Source organism: Geotrypetes seraphini, chromosome 10, assembly GCF_902459505.1.
Source record: "Geotrypetes seraphini chromosome 10, aGeoSer1.1, whole genome shotgun sequence".
NCBI lineage: Eukaryota > Metazoa > Chordata > Amphibia > Gymnophiona > Dermophiidae > Geotrypetes > Geotrypetes seraphini.
In genome coordinates this window covers 49,502,971-49,524,508 of record NC_047093.1, presented here as the reverse complement: position 1 = coordinate 49,524,508, position 21,538 = coordinate 49,502,971, and the positions used below count along the sequence as shown (strand labels likewise).

The window sequence follows — 21,538 nt, the reverse complement described above, 5'->3', positions numbered from 1 at the left end:
AGACAAATGGATTTTAGCCCTTGAAGGAGAATTAGCAGACAACAGGAAATCAGAAAAAAAAGAAGAAACTGGAACCAACATGATAGAAAAGTAAAACATCCAGATAACAAAAATAGAAGGAAAACATTTTATTGTAAATGAAATATGGATAATAATTAGCAAAAATATTGTTTAAAATGTTGACAAACTTGCAGAATATACCGATTGTGTATGCAGAATAATTACTTTGCACAGAATTCCGCCTGGAGTAAACCTTGTGTACTATTACCTACAAGACAGCTGCAGAAGCAGTGATGTATAAACCCACTAAAGGTGGCAACCAACGTCACAGATTAGTGCTGAATACGATTTATGGCTTAGTTTACAGTAGCTAACAAGTGAGCCTTCAGACGGTTTCAGGCAGGATTCTCATAGGTTCACTGGATGCCAATGGAAAGACAATGAAAGTAGATCGATCCTGTGGCAGCCAGAAGGCTTACTCTGTCCAGCGTTCCTGCCTCTACTTGTTGGCTTGCTAGAGCGGAGCAGTCGATGTAGCTCTGGTGCTTTACACATAAGGAAAGCTATTGAAGCTTTCGGGTGCAGGTTCGAGCATTCTAACTAGGAGAGGGGGCGGGGTTTTCTCTGGCTGGTCTCTTGCTCCCCCTGGCGGCCTCCTCCGTTCCCTGCGAGCTGCTGAAGCTGCGGCAGCTGCCGGTCCCACCAGGAGATTAGCCTCGGGTTTGCTGCTGGATCGCGCAGACATGGGGAACCGAGGGATGGAGGAGCTCATCCCGCTGGTGAACCGCCTGCAAGATGCCTTCTCAGCCATCGGGCAGAACGCGGACCTGGATCTGCCGCAGATCGCCGTGGTCGGAGGACAAAGCGCTGGCAAAAGCTCGGTCCTGGAGAACTTCGTGGGCAAGTAAGTGGGGAGAAGGGGGGGGGGAAGCCGCTTTTACTGGGCTGCTCGGGGCAGATTTAGCATTCGGATGGGTTCGTCCCCGTTTTCGCTCTGCCGGGAGCCGCCGGCACGACTGGCGCAAGGTGACACCCGGAGCCGCAGCGAGACGTCGGTGACCTACAGCTGCTGAACCGAATTGTGGCACCCAGCCGCTCTCTGCATTTCACAGAGAGACCTGCAGTGCTCAGCACCATTTTGTGGAAGGGAACAGACACCTTAACGTTCTCCCTTTGTGTGACCTTCATTCTACCCCTCGTGTATTGCTGCTAACACTAGTTGAAGATGAGAGCACTGGAGGGGAGTCAGAGCCTTCTGTTGCTCCGAGAAGGATGCTGCTCGGTTTGTTTGTTTTTATATCCCCGGAGGAATTTTCTAGCTGTACACGTTTTTAGCTGATGTGGCCATTGCTTTCCTGAGGGGTGGATGTGTTTTAAGGCTTGCGTCTTCACCATCTTCTCTTCCTGCCTTTTCCAGGGTTTTTTTTTTTTTTTTTTTTTTTTGAGGGCTAAACGTACTAAGCATTTTCCTGTAGATACCAATGAAATACAGGAAAATAAAGGGATACTTTTTTTATTAGAATATTTTCCATAGGCTTTCAAAGGCAGAGCTGCCTCCTTCAGGTCAGATCCTAGTAAAAGATGAAACGCATTTCCAATGACAGCCTTGAGGGAAAGGGAGGGAGAAGTGACAGAGAGAAACAGAAACATGGCAACCACACTACTTCATCCTGTAGACACCAAAAATGCAGAACACACAGATCTATGTAAGCAGATGGGGGCTCTAGAAACACCTGGGCTATTCCTGTTGAAAAGAGAAACTGGGTGGGGTAGGATAGGGTCACGGAAGAAAATGGAAGAGTGGTGGGAATTTTCATAGTAACATAGTAGATGACGGCAGATAAAGACCCGAATGGTCCATCCAGTCTGCCCAACCTGATTCAATAAAAAAATTTTTTTTTTTTTTTCTTCTTAGCTATTTCTGGGCGAGAATCCAAAGCTTTACCCGGTACTGTGCTTGGGTTCCAACTGCCGAAATCTCTGTTAAGACTTACTCCAGCCCATCTACACCCTCCCAGCCATTGAAGCCCTCCCCTGCCCATCCTCCTCCAAACGGCCATACACAGACACAGACCGTACAAGTCTGCCCAGTAACTGGCCTAGTTCAATCTTTAATATTATTTTCTGATTCTAAATCTTCTGTGTTCATCCCACGTTTCTTTGAACTCAGTCACAGTTTTACTCTCCACCACCTCTCCCGGGAGCGCATTCCAGGCATCCACCACCCTCTCCGTAAAGTAGAATTTCCTAACATTGCCCCTGAATCTACCACCCCTCAACCTCAAATTATGTCCTCTGGTTTTACCATTTTCCTTTCTCTGGAAAAGATTTTGTTCTACGTTAATACCCTTTAAGTATTTGAACGTCTGAATCATATCTCCCCTGTCTCTCCTTTCCTCTAGGGTATACATATTCAGGGCTTCCAGTCTCTCCTCATATGTCTTCTGGTGCAAGCCTCCTATCATTTTCGTCGCCCTCCTCTGGACCGCCTCAAGTCTTCTTACGTCTTTCGCCAGATACGGTCTCCAAAACTGAACACAATACTCCAAGTGGGGCCTCACCAATGACCTGTACAGGGGCATCAACACCTTCTTTCTTCTACTGACTACGCCTCTCTTTATACAGCCCAGAATCCTTCTGGCAGCAGCCACTGCCTTGTCACACTGTTTTTTCGCCTTTAGATCTTCGGACACTATCACCCCGAGGTCCCTCTCCCCGTCCGTGCATATCAGCTTCTCTCCTCCCAGCATATACTCTGCATTTCTTTGCATTGAATTTTAGTTGCCAGGCATTAGACCATTCCTCTAACTTTTGCAGATCCTTTTTCATATTTTCCACTCCCTCTTCGGTGTCTACTCTGTTACAAATCTTGGTATCATCTGCAAAAAGGCACACTTTTCCTTCTAACCCTTCTAACCCTTTTCCTATGCAGATTTCCTTTAACCCCAGTCCTGTTAAACATGTGGGATTTTTTTTTAAACTGGATTCCAGTGTTAAGACTTTGGGATGTTGAGCAGGGCTATAAGATGGGTTTCAGCATCTGTGGTGAACTATTGCATGCCAAAATGCAGCTTGATAGGGGAGGTTTGGTTGAATGAAGAAGGGTTAACAAACAAGCTAGCAATTCAATACAGCTGTGATAAGCTCCATTCATTGGGTCAGTGAAGACTGGTTGCAGTTATATTATCTTTATTGCGCAGTAAAGGTGAACAGCAGGTAAAGAACATTTAAAACATTGCCATTAACAGAGTGCACATAGCTCCCTCCTTATGGGATTTAAATTTATCCTTGTATATTATGACTAATGACTCATTCCAAACCCAACACAAAGTGCTCATATAGGCAGAGTAAGTTCTTTTGTTAATCAGGTCCCAGAAATCTGGCTTGGAGGCAGACTGTGACGTCTCGGTGTCTTCAGCTTTCAAGAAAGAAGGGTATTATGTTCTCAGACTTATGCAGCTGGTGTCATGATCCTTATAGCTCTCTTGAGTTGTGCCTCCACGAGTTAAAGGAACTGACACTTTAGCTGTGGCTTCTTTCAGGGTATGATGTGAAGTTCGCAGGGTTGTTATATAGTGGGTTATCGAACCTGATCGATTAGGTATGAGGTGGGTGGTTTAGTTGGAGCAGTTTTTGATTTGTTGGTACAATGTTTTTAACTTGGAAGGGCGGGAGATTTTGGTGAGTAACTGAGGTGGAAAAGTCCAGTAATCACAAATTTAAATTTTGGCAGGAAAATTTGTTAGAGGGAAATTCTGTGGGTTATATTTTTCTGAACTCTGGTAAGGGGTGGGAGGAAGATTAAACTTCCTTTAAATGAGTGTTTGCCATACCTTTGTTTAAGATGAGCCATTTCTCTCTTACTGAAGTGACGTGTTTTTGCAGTTTCTCCTGCCTCTTTCATTTTTCTTGGCTACCAGCTGTAGTAATATGTGTATATGGTAATATAGAGAAATCTGCTGTATGTGTAGGGCTAGAAGGCATGGTCTGTGTAGTTCTTCAAAGTATATGTGGGGTTTTTTTTTTTTGTATTTTATAATGGCAATACAAGAATACCTTGTCATTTTTACCCATCAGCCTGTTGAAACTCGCACCATATTTGCTATCTGGCTTGTCTTTTAGAGCTGGGGCTTATATAAATACATAAGTGCATAAGAATTGCTATATTGGGTCACACCAAAGATTATTTTCCCAATACTGGCAGGATCCTGAAATGTAGCAAGACTCCACTTACATTTATGTTAAGCTATCTGTTATGTTTATTTATCTCTTGATATAACAACTTTCACAGTTAATAGCAATAGGGAATGGTGGGTCTTTTCCAGATAAGCCCCGCCACTAATGCAAAAAGTGCACGGGTGAAAACTTAAGCCCCGCCACCACTAATGCAAAAAATGCATGGGCGGAAACTTAAGCCACGCCACCTTATAAATTATTAAACTATTGAAGCTCTCCGAGGAAATTATTCACATGATTTGAATAATGACTCGGGGGGGTTCAAGGGGGGGCAGAGCTCCCCCTTGTATATCACTTTCCCCAAGTATTCACTTAGCATGGTGTTAGCTAAAACTGTGGCGGGGGTTAACTTTTTGGCGGGGCTTATCTGGAAAAGATCCGGAATGGTTTTCCTCAAGTCTACCTTAATAGTGGATTATGGACTTTCCTCCAGGAACTTGTCCAAACTTTTTAAACCAAGCTCAGGGATGGACTCATATGTTTGGGCAACTGGGCAATGCCTGAGGGTCCAGAGCATCAGGGGTCCCACTGCCTTCCACTTTCTTCCCCTCTTTCCACTAGCCATCATAAACAGGGTCTACCACGAGATGCCCAGCAGCAATTCATAGATGCTGTTGACGGCCTGCTTGGATCCTTTCTTCTGATATAAACCACTCCCGTGTAAACCGGAAGCTCATATCAGAAGAGAGACTCCAAGCAGGCCACCACCAGCATCTGAATAATTGTCCCTTCCGGCCACCTTCAGGAAGATACTGTTTATGATAGACTGAAGTCTGTGGTGGAACAAGAGAAAGAGCCCAGATCTCTCTATCTACCCTTGACCCAGCTGCTAACTGCTTTTGCCACATCCTCCAGCAACTAATTCTAAAATTTAACTATGCGCTGAATAAAAAAAATTTTCTCTGACTTGTTTTAAATATACTACTTAGTAACTTCACAGTGTGTCCCCTAGTCTTTTCATTAAATTTACGGGCATAATGTCATTAATGTCAGCAAAATGCTGAGCATTGCCAGAATAGATGAATATTGTGCCTGAAGGTTTTAATTGGAATTAGCGTCCCAAAATCTAGTCAAGAAATATGTTAACACCCCTTCATTAGGTCAAAACAGAATGCAGTAGACTGTAAGAGTGGATTATAGCTGCAATTTAGGGAAGATTTTCTAACGTTCTCAGTAAAATCCAAGGGGCTGCTTCTGCGGCTGTTATTGTAATGATTTCATAAAGACAAGTCATTTTAAAAAAACTATGCATGCAAATGAATTTCACGGAGTATCGCAAAGGGTCACAAAATGTATGTGTCATGGGTCATTAGTGTTAGCGATCAGCACATGTGCTGAATATACCATATATACTTGAGTATAAATCGAGACCCCCATTTCCCCCCATAAAGGAGGAAAAATGGTTGACTCGAATATAAGTCAGGCGGCTTAATATTCAAGTGCCCCTCCCTGTCAGGCTCTGCACCCAGCCCCCTTCCCTCCCTCCCACCCCTGTCAGGCAGTGCACCCAGCCCCCTCCCTCCCCTGTCAGACTCTGCACCCAGCCCCCCTCCCTCCCAGGCTCTGCACCATGCCTCCCTCCCCGCCCTGTCCTCCTACCTCCTCTACTGATCCCTGGTGGTCCAGAGGTGCAGCGATTGGGAGTGAGCTGTCCGCACTCCTGTCCCACTGCTAAAACAGTTGATGGTGGCTGCTGCAAGATATGGTTTCTTCTGCTGCTGAGCGGCAATGAGCAGGAGTGTGCTTTGGTGCTCCTGCTTGGCGCTGAGCAGCTTCTTGACTGGCTCCCGCGAATTCTCTTTGGTTCAGCTTACTATATGTTTTAAAAGCTGTCTTTTTTATTTAATATGTATGCCTTATGATTTTAATGTTTTTATGTGCTATATATTTCTTAATAGTATCTCCTGAGGAAGGCGTTTTCTTATACGCCGAAACAGGAATCCTTATTGGGACCACTGTTTCAAATAAAGACTTTATTTTCATTTGAAAAAGACACCTTCCTTGCCTTTTTTGTCTGTCTGTACTCTAAGGCAAAGTGTTCTTCTGTCTTTTTTTATAGAGATAGAAGCTACAGGCCTTAGCAGTTTGTTGGATGTGCATAGAAAATAAGAAGTTGGAATCGAAGATGACTCCAAGGTCCATCTCTAAATTGTCCTTTCCACTGCCATATCCAACATTTCTTTCCCATTGTCTACCATCTCTCTCTCTCTCCCTGCCTTGTGCCCTGGGTCAAACCTCTCTATTCCCTTCCAAATAGCATTTCTACCTTCCTCCCTCCATTGTCATGTGCAACATAAGAACATAAGAAATGCCTGCACCGGATCAGACCTGGGGTCCATCCAGTCCGGTGATCCGCACATGCGGAGGCTCAGCCAGGCGTACCCTGGTGCATACATTAGTCACTCGTATCCCTCAATGTGTCCTGCAAGAAGATGTGCGTCCAATTTTCCCTTAAATCCTAGAATGGTAGTTTCCTCCACCATCTCTTTCGGGAGAGAGTTCCAGGCGTTCACCACTCGCTGTGTGAAGCAGAACTTTCTGACATTTGTCCTGGCCGTATCCCCTCTCAGCTTCAGGCCATGACCTCTGGTCCGAGTATGGGTCACATTCGCCAATGTGAATAAAGCTGTTTCTTGCTCTCCATCCTTCCCCCCTGCTGGTGAGTGATCTTGCTTCATTTTGTCGATTCCTTTTAGCAATTTAAAAGTCTCTATCAGATCCCCTCTCAGTCTTCTCTTCTTAAGGGTGAATAATCCCAGTTTTCTGAGGCGATCCTTGTAGCTCAAGTTCTCCATACCTTTTACTAGCTTCGTCACTCGCCTCTGCACCTTCTCCAGCAGTGTTATATCCTTCTTCAGGTATGGAGACCAGTGTTGGACACAGTATTCCATGTGTGGTCTGACCATTGCTCTATAAAGCGGCATTATGACCTCCCTTGATCTACTCGTGATTCCCTTCTTTATCATGCCTAACATCCTGTTAGCTTTCTTTGCTACCGCTGCGCATTGAGCTAACGGCTCCTGTCTATCAGTACCCCTAGGTCTTTTTCTTGTTCGCTCTTCCCCAATGTTATACCTAACAGTTTATACTCATGCTCCTTGTTTTTTCTACCCAGGTGCATCACTTTGCATTTTTCCACATTAAAACTCATCTGCCAATTTTCTGCCCATCTCTCAAGTTGCTTCAAATCTCTCTGAAGTTCCTCGCTGTCTTTTTGTGACCTGATTGTCCGGCATAGCTTTGTGTCATCTGCAAACTTGACAATAACACTGGTCGTTTCTTCTTCCAGGTCATTTACGAAGATATTGACTAAGATAGGCCCAAGAACCGAGCCCTGAGGTACACCGCTAGTTACTTTCTTCCAGTCTGAGTACTTCCCATTTATGCCCACTCTCTGTCTTCTGTTTTCCAGCCATTTTCCTATCCATCTTAGTATACCCCCTTCTATTCCATGACTTTGTAGTTTTTTGAGAAGTCTCACATGAGGTACTTTGTTGAACGCTTTCTGGAAGTCCAAGTATATTACGTCTACCGGTTCTCCGCTATCGACTTGTTTGTTCACTCCCTCGAAAAACTGAAGTAAGTTTGTCAAGCACGACTTTCCTTTCCTGAAGCCATGCTGACTACCTCTCAGCAGGTCATGGTTATCTAGATGCTGTACTATGCTGTCTTTAATCAAAGCCTCAACCATTTTCCCAGGGACCGATGTGAGACTCACAGGTCTATAGTTTCCCGGTTCTCCCCTTGATCCTTTTTTGAAGATTGGGATGACGTTCGCTATCTTCCAGTCTTCTGGTATCCGTCCGGTTCTAATTGACATGTTAGCGAGGGATTGCAGTAGTTCTCAGATTTCCACCTTTAGTTCCTTTAATACTCTCGGGTGAATTCCATCTGGGCCAGGGGATTTGTCACTTTTTAGTTTGTCAATCTGATAGTATATCTGGTCCAGATCCACCTTCACTGTGGTGAGGTTCTCCTCTATTTCTCCCTTGAAAACTTTCACTGTTTTGGGTATTGAAGTGGCATCTTCCTTGGTAAAGACAGAAGCAAAGAAGGAATTTAATCTGTCTGCAATCTGTTTGTCTTCTTTGACGTATCCTTTTCTTCCTTGGTCGTCGAGAGGGCTCACTGTCTCCTTTGCAGGTTTCTTCCCTTTAACATATCTAAAAAAGGGTTTGAAGTTTTTGGCCTCTTGGGCTATCTTTTCCTCATAGACCCTTTTGGCTTCTCTCACCGCCTTGTGGCACTTCTTCTGGTCGTCTTTGTGACTGTTCCAAGCCTCGGTTGTATTCTCGCGTTTCCATTTTTTAAATGAGTCCTTCTTTTCCCTAACTGCGCCCTTCACCTCTTTGGTTAGCCAAACTGGTTCTCTTTTGGCTTTAGTTTTCCTTCCTTTGGTTATCTGCGGAATGTATAGATTCTGTGCTTCGGTGATAGTATTTTTTAGTAGGGACCATGCTTGCTCTACCGTTTTGATTTCAGTTATCCTTTTCTTGATCCGTTTTCTTACCATGGCTCTCATGTTGTCGTATCTTCCTTTTTTAAAGTTAAAGGTTGTGGTTAGGGTCTTGGTTCGCTTCCCCTTTTCAATGTCGAGTTTAAAGTAGATCATACTGTGATCGCTCGTCCCCAGCGGGACCGTAACTTCTATTTCTTTTGTTTGCCCAGTTATGCCATTTAGGACATTTCTCCTTCTCCTCCACCATTTGCAGAATTTCTTCCTTTCACCCCTTTTCACCTTTTTTTTTTTTGCATCTTTCCTTCCTCTCCTCTACCTCATGTCCAACAATTCTTCCTCTCTCTTCCCAAGTGCATCAACTTTCCATACCTCCCTCCCAGCCCCCTATGCAGCAGCTTTTCATGCCTCCCAAAACCCTATATGGCACTTCCCAACTGACCTCCCCCCACTATGAGATCTGACAAACTGTCAGGCCCCTTAAAGCAGCAGCAGCAATGATGATGATTTGTGGGCAGAGGCAGTGCTATGAGCAGTCTATTCATGGCCTAACTGCCAGGGCTTCCCTCTGTATGTCATCAGTGATGCGGCTGAGGGAAGGCCCCAGCGGAGCAGGTCATGAGTAGCCTGCTCAGAGTGCTGCATCTGCCCACCAGACATCACTGCTGCTGCTGCTTTAGGAGGCCCTGGAGGGCCTCACAAGGGGGAGGGTTGGTCACTGAATCGATGAATCTGATTTGTGGGGAAAACAAATCGATTTGAATCGAATCGGGCAGCACTAGTTCTCGGTGGTGGCTCCAATATGGTGGAACTCCCTACCAAAGGAATTAAAACTAGAAAAAAGTACCAAAAAATTCAAGAAAGGAATGAAGACCTTTCTTTTCTTAGACTACTTTAATTAATATAAGAATCATCTTGGGGGGGGGGGAATGTGTAATTAATATGTTGGAATTAGTTCACTACTTTGTAGTTCATACATGATAGGATGAAGCAGGATATACAAAGGAAGTTTAAATTATGATACATTTAAATGGCAACTAAAGTTTTAGTATGTAAATTTATAGAGGCTAATTATATAAATATGTATAATGAAGGGATATCAGGTCTTTATTGCTGAGTCAATCAAAGGATAGACTAGGTACCGTAAATGTATGCTGGACATGTCAGAAACAATCTAATTCTGTATGTAATATCATTACTAGGCTATTTTATCATAACTCCAGCAGGGTTGTGTTAGTCCTTGACTATAGTTCATATATTATAGCTTGTGTATTGTATCATCATTACTGAAGTTAATGTTCATATTTCAATCAAAGCTGCTCATGTAAACCACTCTGAATTGACTTCATAGTCATTACTTAGAGGTATAGAATCTTTAAATAAACAATAATGACCTCATTGTACTACATTTGCATGGCAGAGTCGGAGACTGCTAGAAAGCTTGGCAAAAACCACATGAGCCGTTTTGATAATCGTCCACTAAAATGCATGCACACTAAACCGACTGGAAGAGGTTTAGCAACCATCGTTAAGGGCACGGTAAATTTTGAGAATTTGCTTCTTAGTTTAGATTATTAATTTACTATACCACCTTTCCTTTTAAGACGTTAAAGAGGTTTACGATGTATTTAAAGAAACAGGACAGAGCTAGTAGAACAAAGGAGGAGGTTCTAGGAATTTCTGGGTTCATGTAGTACACATTCATTTGCTGCTGTCAGATGGTAACTTCACCTATGTGTGGCTTCCATATTTATCGAGTACTAGTAGATATAGTCCTCAGTGAAATATAAGAGATCGGGAAAGCCTGGCATAGGCATCCATTCAGCAAGGAAAAAACAGAAAGCAGCAGTAGGTCAGCAAGACACAGTGGAGTAGCCAAAGGTTACCCGGAGTGGTGGTGACCCTGCCCTCTTCCCCACCCCCTCCCACCACGCACTTGCACATTCCTGTCCTGCAACCCAGAAGAGACTTCAGAGGGAGAGCCGAAGGCAGTGCAAGCAGCAGGTTGGAGCTGCTGCTCACGCCAGCAAAGAGATAGAGGAATGGGGGGAAGGCAGGGTGTGCATGTAGCAGGGAAGGACTGGGGGGGGGGGAGGTGGAGAAGAGGAGAGGTGCTGGCACTCCCACCAAGATAGTGCCCCTCTTGACCACCCCTCCTTTACTACACCACTGGCAAGACATATTGGTGAAGGGTGAATGGAGAAAAAATATGTAGAAGCTGATATGGATACGGTGGATGCTGGACAACTATTTTGTGTTTCCTGTTCATAGATGAAGGGCCAGGAGTAGAACTGCAGAAGAGAAACACAAATAGGAATAGAAGTGTGGTAGACCATGAATGTATTTCAGAAGACTGTTTGTGAGGAGCACCAAGCCTCCAAACAAATGCTGAGAAAAAATAACTCAAATATAACAAAACCGCAGAGCAGATCAGAAACACTTTTGAGCAACTTGCTTGTAGAAAACAAAACTGAGGGGATAGTAGCAGCTCCATGGGAAGAAGGTGGAGTTGAAAACATGATTGGCAGTTTTCCGCAAGCAACTTGCGGGTTCAGATACATAATCCTATGCCTGGGAGAAGGCGCAGACTCATAATGCAGAAGTCTGCTGCTAGCAGGATCAGCCCCTTGGGAACACCTAGCTAGGCATCCTGCTGGTATTTTTTTTTATAGCTCAGGGGCTGTCCCTTGCGTAGCTGCTTGCATCTCTGAATTTTTCAGGATCTTGAGCACAGGCTGTTTGGACTCTTAGGCTCAGCTGAGATTAATAGTAGGCCAGCTGCATAATCCTCCCCCATTTCATGACAAGGTTTTCTCTGGGTAGAGGCTCAGTCCGACCTCAGTTCGACTGGCTGTCTGACGACCAGGTCATCCAGTGAATCTGTGAGGCAGAGCGCTTCTCAAGCAAGCAGACACCACATGGCACAGTAAGTACGGCTTTATAGCCTATGGGGAAAATTGGGGTGTGGGGGGGTCTTCAAAAGTCAATTCTGAAGGTTTCTGCAATCAGAGCCTAGGTCCCTCTCCTCTAAAACCCTAGGAGGACCAGCGGGGTGGGGTTCTTACCAGGGTCCTCAAGACCCTTCAGTGCAAAGCTTCACTCCAGATTTTGGGCTCAAAAGACACTCCATATACTTTATTGTGCCAAAGAAAGGCTCAGAAGACTGGAGACCAATTCTAGACTTCAAATTTGTCAATGCGGCTCTGATGGTGCCAAACCTTTGCATAGAGACTGTTTGGTCAGTCATTGCGGCAGTAGTGTTGGAGGAGTTCCTCGCTTCCCTCGACTTAACGGAAGCCTATCTCCACATTCCCATTTTCCCAGCCCACAGGAGGTACTTGTGGTTCCATGTTCTGGACCAGCATTTCCAGTTCTTGGTGCTCTCCTTTGGTTTAGCAACGGTGCCTCACATCTTGACCAAGGCAATGGTGGTGGTGGCAGCGTACTTCTGCAAGGCTGGGATCCAAGTGCATCTGTACTTGAATGATTGGCTCATCAAAGATTTTTCCAAGGAGGAAGGCGACCAAGCAGTTTCAAGAATGGTACAACACCTCAAAAGACTTGGAATGGATCGTCAACTTCAAGAAGAGCCAGCTGGAGCCGACTCAGCATCTGGAATACCTGAGAGTCTTGTTCAACATGGCTTTGGGCTGGGTTTTCTTCCAGAGCCATGCAGACTGAAGCTCCAGAAGCAGATTATAGATTTACTTCATAGGTCAACTCCCATGTCATGGCAAGTCTTGGGGTCGATGGCAATAGCTATACCTGTAAGTCTTGGGGTTGATGGCAGCAGCTATAGAGGTAGTCCCTTGGGCAAGAGCACACAGGAGAACTCTCCAAGACTCCCTTCTCTCGCTGGTCTCCTCAGATGGATTAGCTTTAGCAGCCACTCCCATAGTGAAGAGCAGCATGTGGTTGTGTCTGCAGCAGGCTCTCCAGGGGTATGCCTTTTCACTATTCCTCCTAGCAAACATTAACAAGTAATGCTAGCCTTTATGGCTTGGGGGGGGGAGAGGGTCATTACAATGATCACACAGTGCACGGTTGTTGGACACTGGCTCAACAGAAGTGGTCCATAAATCACTTGGAACTCGGAGCCATTTGACTAGTGTTTCAAATACTGAAGAAGTCTCTTGTAGGTACGGCAGTCAGAGTCTTCTTGGACAATGCCACAGCGGTTGCCTTTGCCAAAAGACAAGAATCCAGAAGCGCCCCGTTGCACCTAGAAGCTCAACTGCTCTTCTGGTGGGTGGAAGCTCATCTGCAGGCTCTCTCAGCTGTGCATGTAGCAGTAGTAGAAAATGTACAGGCTGACTTTCTCAGCTGGCAGACACTCAACCCGGGAGAATGGTCACTGTCCCTTGGGCATTCAACGCCATAGTTCAGCGGTGGAGGCCTCCACAGATGTATCTGATAGCCTTGGCAGTAGACACAAAGACAATTTGCTTCTACAGCTGGAGATATAAGCCCGAAAACAAGGGGTTGGACACATTGGTCCAACTTGTGCTGGAGAAAGAGCTCATATATGTGTTCTCCCCTATGGCCTATGCTCAGGCGAGTCATTTGCAGGATTGCAAGGCATCCAGGGTTGATAGTCCTAGTGGCGCCTGATTGGCCCCACAGGACATGGTATGTGGACCTAGTCCGTCTCCATAGGGCCGATGGCCTGAGGCTGTTGGTTCAAGCGGGCCTTCTCATTCAGGACCCAGTTTCTACTGAGAATCTGGAACACTTTGGGCTTACGGCATGGCTCTTGAGTGAGTGGCCCTATGAGCAAGGGATATTTGGAGGTAGTGGTCACCACTTTGCTCAGAGCTAAGCAACCATCCACAGTAGCAGCCTATGCTAAGGCTTGGAAGTTCTTTCAGCACTGATGCACTGTGGAGGAGATAGAGCCCTTTCAAGCTTCAGTTTCAGTAGTCTTGTACCTGTCAGTCAGTTCACTAAAAATGCAGGTAGCAGGCCTTTCCTGTTTCCAAGCATGGGGGAACAGAGGCTCCCTGGCCTTTCACTCAGATGTCACCCATTTCATTAAAGGGGCTCTTCAGTTACACTCTCCAGTTCACCACCCTTTCCCTCCTGGAATTTTAGTACCATATTGCAGGGTCTCAACAGATCTCTGTATGGGCCCTTGTGGAACGCTATCCTTCTGGATCTTACTGTCAAGATGGTATTCTTGGTGGCAATTATGTCGACAAGACAGGTTTCCGAGTTACAAGCTTTCCTGCAGAGACCCATTCCTCAAGATTATGGAAGTGGGGATCTCCTTACACACGGTTCCTTCTTTCTTACCAAAGGTTTTCTTGGCCTTCCATGTTAATCAGGAAATCTGTCTATCCGCTTCATCTCCTATGGGAATGAAGAAAAAGAACAAGGCATTGCATTTTCTGGATGTCAAACATGCTCTCTTGTGGTATGTCTAAGTTACCAATGAGTTTTGTGCATCGGATCGTTTCTTTGTCTTGACCAGTCATGCGAAGAAAGAGAGTCCAGCATCTATAAAGCCTTGATTTCCAGATGGATCAAGATAGTCATTTCCTCTGCCTATGTGGACTATGGTAAGCAGCCACCGATCACATTGAAAACTCACTCTACCAGAGGAGTTGCTGCCTCTTGGTCAGAGACTAGGACTATCTCACCCAAGGAGATCTGTAGAGCGGCTACATGATCTACCCTCCATACCTTCACCAGGTCCTATAGGGTGGATCTAGCAGCTGGAAAGATGCCGCATTCATCCTGAAGGCAGGCTCAGTGGAATTGTCCTAGATTCTGGGGACTGCTTTGGTATATCCCTGTGGTTTGGACCACTAGACACATTGTACTAGAAAGAAAGATTAGGTTTTTTACCTTGATAATCTTCTTTCTTGTAGTTGTGTCTGGTGGTCCTGAAGCCCTGCCCTGTATGTGGGCTTCGCCTGTCTTCTGCCTTGGAATCAATCTGGTGTTGGAGACAGACATCTTTGCCTTTTAAGAGAGCAAAGAAAAAAAAAAAGAGACAGTGTATAATCTGCTTCAGGTCTTTGCTAGATAGCGAGTAGCTACGAGTTCAATATAAACTTAGTGCTGTTTGCACATGTTTTTGCAGCTGTTTGAATGTTATAATGTTTATTGCTAATGTTTGTTACAGAGCAGAACAAAACTGTACATTCCCCTCTTTCCAGTTATGTCATAAGAAGAAGTTGCCTCCACTGGGTCAGACCAGAGGTCCATCTCGCCCAGCGGTCCGCAACCTGTGAAGTGGTTTCTGACCACTTTTATAACCTACCTCAAGTTCTATCTGTACCCCTCTATCCCCTTATCCTCCAGGAACCTATCCAAACCCTCCTTGAACCCTTGTACAGAGTTCTGGCCTATCACATCCTCCGGAAGCACGTTCCATGTGTCCACCACCCTCTGGGTAAAAAAGAACTTCCTAGCATTTGTTCTAAACCTGTCCCTTTTCAATTTCTTCGAGTGACCCCTAGTGCTTGTGGCTCCCCACAGTTTGAAGAATTTGTCCTTATTCATTTTCTCTAAGCCCTTTAGGATTTTGAAGGTTTCTATCATGTCCCCTCTAAGTCTCCTCTTCTCCAGGGAGAACAGCCCCAGCATTTTTAACCTGTCAGCGTATGAAAAATTTCCATACCTTTTATCAGTTTAGTCACCCTCCTCTGCACTCCCTCGAGTACCGCCATGTCCTTCTTGAGGTATGGCGGCAGGAAGCCTAAGTTGCGGTGGCAGTTGCTATTGGACTCCTGGGACCAGGGAGGCTTTGGGGTCCCGAATATCACTCTCTATAATCAGGCTTGCCTTTTACGACATGTCCGGGATTGGGTTTTGGGTACTGCTCTTTATATTGACACATCTTTGGAACGAGATTATTTTTATCCTGCTCACCTCCTCTCTCTTCTTCATGCTCGACTGGCAGAGGTGCCTGCTCCTAGTAGGCGTAGTGGTTTGTTTGTTTGGGTTTTTTTAGACCGCTTTGAGTGGTGTGGTGGCGATTGCTTCCCCTGTGGTGCCACTGACCCGTAATCTCTCCTTCCCTCCGGGGTTGGTCCCTTCTGTTTTTGGTAGATGGAGGGCTAGGGGCTTTGAACTTCTTTCTTGTGCAATCTTCAATAATCTTGAAAAATAGAAGCAGTGATAAGTATTCCACTATTCCACTTATCTCAGACAATCTTATGCTTAAAGATATTAATTACTTTAATAAAGAGGAGAGGCCTCAGATCACCGTGCGTTGTCAAGAGAGGTATTTTTGTGAGTTTATAGATTAATCTCTCTGGTCCTATATATATATATATATTTTGAACTTCTTTCCCATGTCTTGCGGGATGATAGGAGGCTCCTGTCCTGGACTGTTGCTGCAGCGTGGCTTTTCGACTCCTGGCCTTGTTTATGCTCACTGTCAACTGCTACATTATGTGGGGTCTCTCCCTGCGGGTTCCTTACTTTGGATTTTGGGATCCGGTTTCGTACCTTTTTGGAGGGGGGGGGGGGATCCTGAGCCTCAGGTCTCAGTCTCCTTCTTTCATAGACAACTTGGTACCTTGGGCCCTCTTGGGATTTTTCCTCCATTTTGGAGGCTTGGCAGCGGATTTTTTGCCCCGAGCTCATAAACGTATCCCAGTTCTAGTACATAATGCTGAACTCTGGGAATGCCACTATAGAACCCTATTGAGAGCATACATGTCTCAGAGTCAGGCCTACTACATGGGCTGTGTGGATACCCAACTTTGTAATACTTATATCACTGAAGTGAATTCTTATTTTCTTGGCCTTTGGCTTTGTGAGAGTATTCAGGGTTTTTGGGGGGACCTGGCCTCCTTTCTAAGGGGACTGTTGCACATTCCAGTTTCTCTCTCTGCGTTTCACATGCTGTTTGCTCATTTCTCTATGTTTTCCGTTTATATCTCTGCTGAAAAACTGTTTTTGATTAAATGCTATATTTGGGGGAAAAAGTGTATTCTAAATTATTGGTTGGCTGATGTTCCTCCCTCCTCTTGGTATTGGAGAAATAAATTACATGAACTTATGGGATGGGAGGCCCGAATGGCTTACTTCTCTCACCGTAGAAGTAGAGACTTTGTCAACACTTGGTCTCCTTATTTGGACATTTTGCCTCCAGGGAGTCGTAGTCGCATCTTGAACAGACGGCAGTTGTTTCCTAACCCACCTGTCTGACCTTGGTTACTTCTTTGCTATTGGACTTGGGGGGGAGGGGGAGGGAGGGGGACATGGGGGGGGAGTCTTTGTAACCCAGGAGGACATCAGAGTCCAGTCCTCTTGGGGAGGTCACCTTTCTTGTAAACTCAAATACTTACTGCCTGACATTTTGCCTTTGTTCGTTTGTGGTTCTTTCTTGTTAATAAAAAAACAGATTTAAACCTAGTGCTTGATTGCTTTTATACAATCTGAAGGGGCAGGAGCAGCTCCCTGGGAAGGAGGTGGAGTTGCGAGTCCTAAACCTATAAATTTGGAGGGAGAAGTGTACTCTGAAAGTCTGAGTCTTAGAAAGAGGCATTATCATCTCCTTTTTCCTGCTGGCCCTTCTCCCTGTACACCAAAGCATCCTTTGGCTTTTGCCTTTTCTACCTATTTGGCTATTCTAAGAACATCACTTATGATCACCTCCAAGTCCCACTTCTTTTTCATGCACAAAGTACTTCATTTCCCCAAACTGTACCACCCCATTGGGTTTTTAAAACCCAAATGTATTAACCTGCATTTTTTAGCATTAATTCTTAGCTGCAAAACTCTGGACCATTCTTCAAGCTAACCTCACTTAAATCCCATTCTCGTGCAGCTCTCTAGTAAAGACATTACTTTCTGTTGTGAGATCAGAAATAGGAAACTTGGCCATGAGTATTGTTTATCATTTATTAAACCTGATATACCGCCTTAGTTGCAGCACAATTCAAGCCGGTTTACAATAAAATACATAAAAAAATGATTTAAAAAAGTGTTTGCAGTGCTGGTTGTTTAACAGACTTACAGGGTGACAGGGAGCGGAAAGCTTGACTTCTGCTTAATTAATGTAAAGGAGGGTGAAGAAACAGTAAGAGGGGGACAAAAGCCAAGGAGTGGGCAGTAAAAGGCAGGATACAAGTGCTGTGGAGGGAGGAGAGAAGAAAGAGGAATGGATGACTGAGAAGGAGTCCGGGGGAGATGCTGGAGTAGAGTCAGCAGTGGGGGAGCAGATGAAGGAATGAGTTTCAAGTTTCAGATTTGATATGCTGCCTTACAGACAAGCCGTCAAGGTGGTCCACAACAAATAAAGGGGGTGCCTGGGTTTGTTTATTATTATTATTTTGTGTTTGATAATATATTTTTTACAGAAAGGGTGGTAGATGCATGGAACAGTCTCCCGGAAGAAGTGGTGGAGGCAGAAACTGTGTCTGAATTCAAAAGGGCCTCGGATAGGCACATGGATCTCTCAGAGAGAGAAAGAGATAATTGTTACTACGGATGGGCAGACTAGATGGGCCATTTGGCCTTTTATCTGCCATCATGTTTCTATGTTTCTATATTCTTTCCTTTTGTATGTGTGAGTTAGCTGGTTTGCTCTTGGATATTTGTGCTGTCCTATTGATATTTTAGTTCTTTTTTTGTTTTCCTTTTTAATTTTTGTTAAACACTGTTAATTGATGTGTTCTTATTTAAGTCAAGACTATGCATGCTATCTGCAGCAGGATTCATAGGAGTAAAGGGGTCCTGTAGCACAGTGTTTTTCAACCTTTTTACACCTATGGACCAGCAGAAATAAAAGGATTATTCTGTGGACCGGCATTGGTCCGTGGACCGGCGGTTGAAGAACACTGGGCTAAGTCGTGAGCCAGACCCCGCCCATCTCTACCCGATGTCCACCCCAGACCCCGCCCCCATAATAGTACTAATTGCACCTTGCACGTCCTGTGCCTCATCTGAAAGCCAAGGCTTCCAGTTCAGGCACAGGATGCCCGTAGGAACCACTGCCCGTGGCTTTGTGCACTGAATCAGTTAGGAAGAGGGAGCTGGCTTGAAGATAACGCCGCATCGAATGCACCGTGGACCGGCGGTTGAAGAACACTGTTTTGGGCCTGATGCATGTGCTGGCCCTGTGGACCGGCAGGAAATTTCTGTGGACCGGCACTGGTCCATGGACCGGTGGTTGAAGAACACTGCTGTAGCAGATAGCACGCTAATCTAATTTAGGAGAAAGAGGAGGAGAGTGTGGCACAGTGGTTAGAGCTACAGCCTCAGCATCCTGAGGTTGTGGGTTCAAACCTCCATGCTGCTTTATGTGACCTTGGGCAATTCACTTAATCCTCCACTGCCTCAGGTACATAGATTGTGAGCCCACTGGAACAGATTGGGAAAATACTTGAAGAACCTGTATGTAAACCACTTTGAGTGTGGTTGTAAAACTACAAAAAGACGGTATACAAGTCCCAATCCCTTTCCCTAATCTAATCTTTCATCTTGTATCTCGGGACTGGCTTGAGACTGGCCTAATATTGTCGGGGTTGCCTTTCCCTAGCTGCTTTCCTAAAGCTGACTAGTGCTGATTCGGTATGGCATATTTGCTACGTAGATGTTGAATGCTTTCTTTGCAAGGTGTTCAGTTTGTTTTGGTGTCGTCATACTAATGCATATCAGTATATGTGTAATGTGTGCATTGTTTTACTTAATTGTGCTTTGTTGTGTGCTGTTTCTAAATTCCTGTTGCTTTCTCATCCTTCATTTTCAGTTAGTATTTATACAGAATATGTATTCATATGAATACCCAAAATTAATGGTGTATGTATATTTAGGAGGGGGGGAGGGGGGAAAGCAAGGCTGAAGATTCACTTAATAATCTTATACCAACTGTGCTGCCAGGCCAGCAGTAAATGGTTGAGACTTGGGATTCTGCGCACCCTTGATGTTTGGCAATCCCTGCCTAGTCAGAATTAATTACTGCATAAGAGAAGACCATCTGCTATATCCAATTCAGCAAGGACACCTAGAAATCATAAAGACAATTTCCTCAGATTAGCTGGCAGCCAAATTCACCCAGAAAGACTGACACACTAGGAACTTATCTGTGGCTAGGATACTGATTAGGGATGAGCATCTTTGTTAACTAGCCTTGTTGCCATGGAAATGACTGACTTCCCCCAGTCGTGAGCAAGGAAACAGGAGAAAAATTATCCTCTAGAGTCAGACCTAGCTTTGTGATTGGCTGGATGTGAGAAGAGGAGGAGGTTACTGAGTGGGTGGATAATCATGCTGCAGTAGTGGTTCTAAATCCTCAGTCTAGTTTTAGTCTTAAATCCCCTTGACATAGAGGGTGGATGAGGCATTTGTACAGATTCAAGTCCTCAATATCCCACCCCTTTTCTCTTAATAGCAGGGGAACTTTCTGAAATAGCTAGATAAAGCACATCTGGGGCAGTGTTTGTTCTCGCGTCCTAAGCAGAGCTGAGAAGTCGGCAGCTGTGCTTTTGGAGGAGGAACCAGAGAATCTTTTTGACTTCTGCTTCAGTTTTTCCTAATTCGTTCCCTTTCTTGCTGAGAAATTTAAGTTGTCTTTACACTATTCATAATGTACTAATGGCTGCTGATGTGCCAAAATCACATGCTTCAGTTAAGAGCCCTCTGTTAATATTTACTGAAGGAGGGATTCCTTTCTGCTTTCCATATTCTCTTCATATGTGTCTTTTTCAGGCTTAAAAAAAAAAATCTACCAAAGAAATAGATAATGCATGCATTGAAATCCAGGCATGAAAATGTTCTGGTAGTCAGCTGACAGCAGGCAGTTGTTGGTTAACCCTGGATATTCAATATAAGGCCATGTCTGGGCACTGGCACTGAATACGGAGGGAAAGGGTGGTTCTTTCTTCTCCAGTTAACCAGAATACATTTTCTTGCAACCAATAAATGTTTCCTGAAAAATAGCTTCTCAGATATATGATCCGTGGATATATGATCTGTGGAAACTGCAGTCAACCAGGACACACAGACTTGCCTCCCTACCCAGACAGCCAACCAACAATTTGTATTTTTAAATATAACTAGTTATTGGTTTGAAGACAAGCCAAGGTGCCCAAGGACAGAATGACAAAGTGCACCAAATCTCAGGCCTCCAGATATGTACCTATTGCTATAGTTTCTGTTCCAGGGTTGTTCTATGAGCCATACCAGTATGTAAGATTTCTCCTTATGAACATGTGAAATAATGTAAAGCCTGAAGCAGGTGTTTGAGTTAGTCCCTCTTTATGTACCCAGATAAGGTCTTTGCATATACAGTACCTTACAAAAGTCATCATCATCTTGCTGTCTTAACAAATACAGTTCAAAATGCATTAAAGTAGAATTTGTTTCACTGATCTACTCAATATGCTTTATACGTTTAATATAAAAAGACAATTACAGAAATATTTGGGTTGTCCTGGACTGCCCAAGGGAGAGCTCAGTAGGAGGAGTACTGGAGAGGGGTAAGGAATGTGTCCACCCACTCTAAATCTGGGTCATGGCTGTGAGAGAGGAGGGCTCAGTATTTACATCATCAAGAGAAAGCCCTGTCACCAGATTTATTTACCAATTCGTTTTCTATTCCGACTTCCCCAAAGAGCTCAGAATGGGTTACAGGTTAGCATACATAATATACAGTTTAACAGGTTACTATTTGCCATAGTACAAGGTTTTGAGGGGTTTTTTTCAGTACAAGTTTTTATCCTAACTCAACACATACTAAGGTTCTAATACCAATATACATAATATACAGTTTACAGGTTAAATTTGTCCTAGTTATAGTGCAAGATTTTTCAATACAAATTTATATCCTAACGCGACACATACTTGAATCAATATACATTTCTTTGTAATCTATCTTAGCCCAGAAGG

The 21,538-nt window shown here is 44.5% G+C and overlaps 1 protein-coding gene across 5 annotated transcripts in view; it reads left to right on the top strand.

Moving 5' to 3' along the window:
• Nucleotides 1-683: 683 nt before the first annotated feature.
• Nucleotides 684-21,538, top strand: part of DNM1 (dynamin 1) — a 174,137-nt gene continuing 153,282 nt past the window's right edge. For all 5 annotated transcript variants that reach the window (XR_004540865.1, XM_033960897.1, XM_033960895.1 and 2 more), the window contains exon 1: nt 684-904. Coding sequence is in view for 4 of the 5 variants with exons in the window: in XM_033960897.1 (XP_033816788.1) it covers nt 744-904 (161 nt within the window). In the remaining variant the exon portion in view is untranslated. The remainder of the gene's footprint in view (nt 905-21,538) is intronic.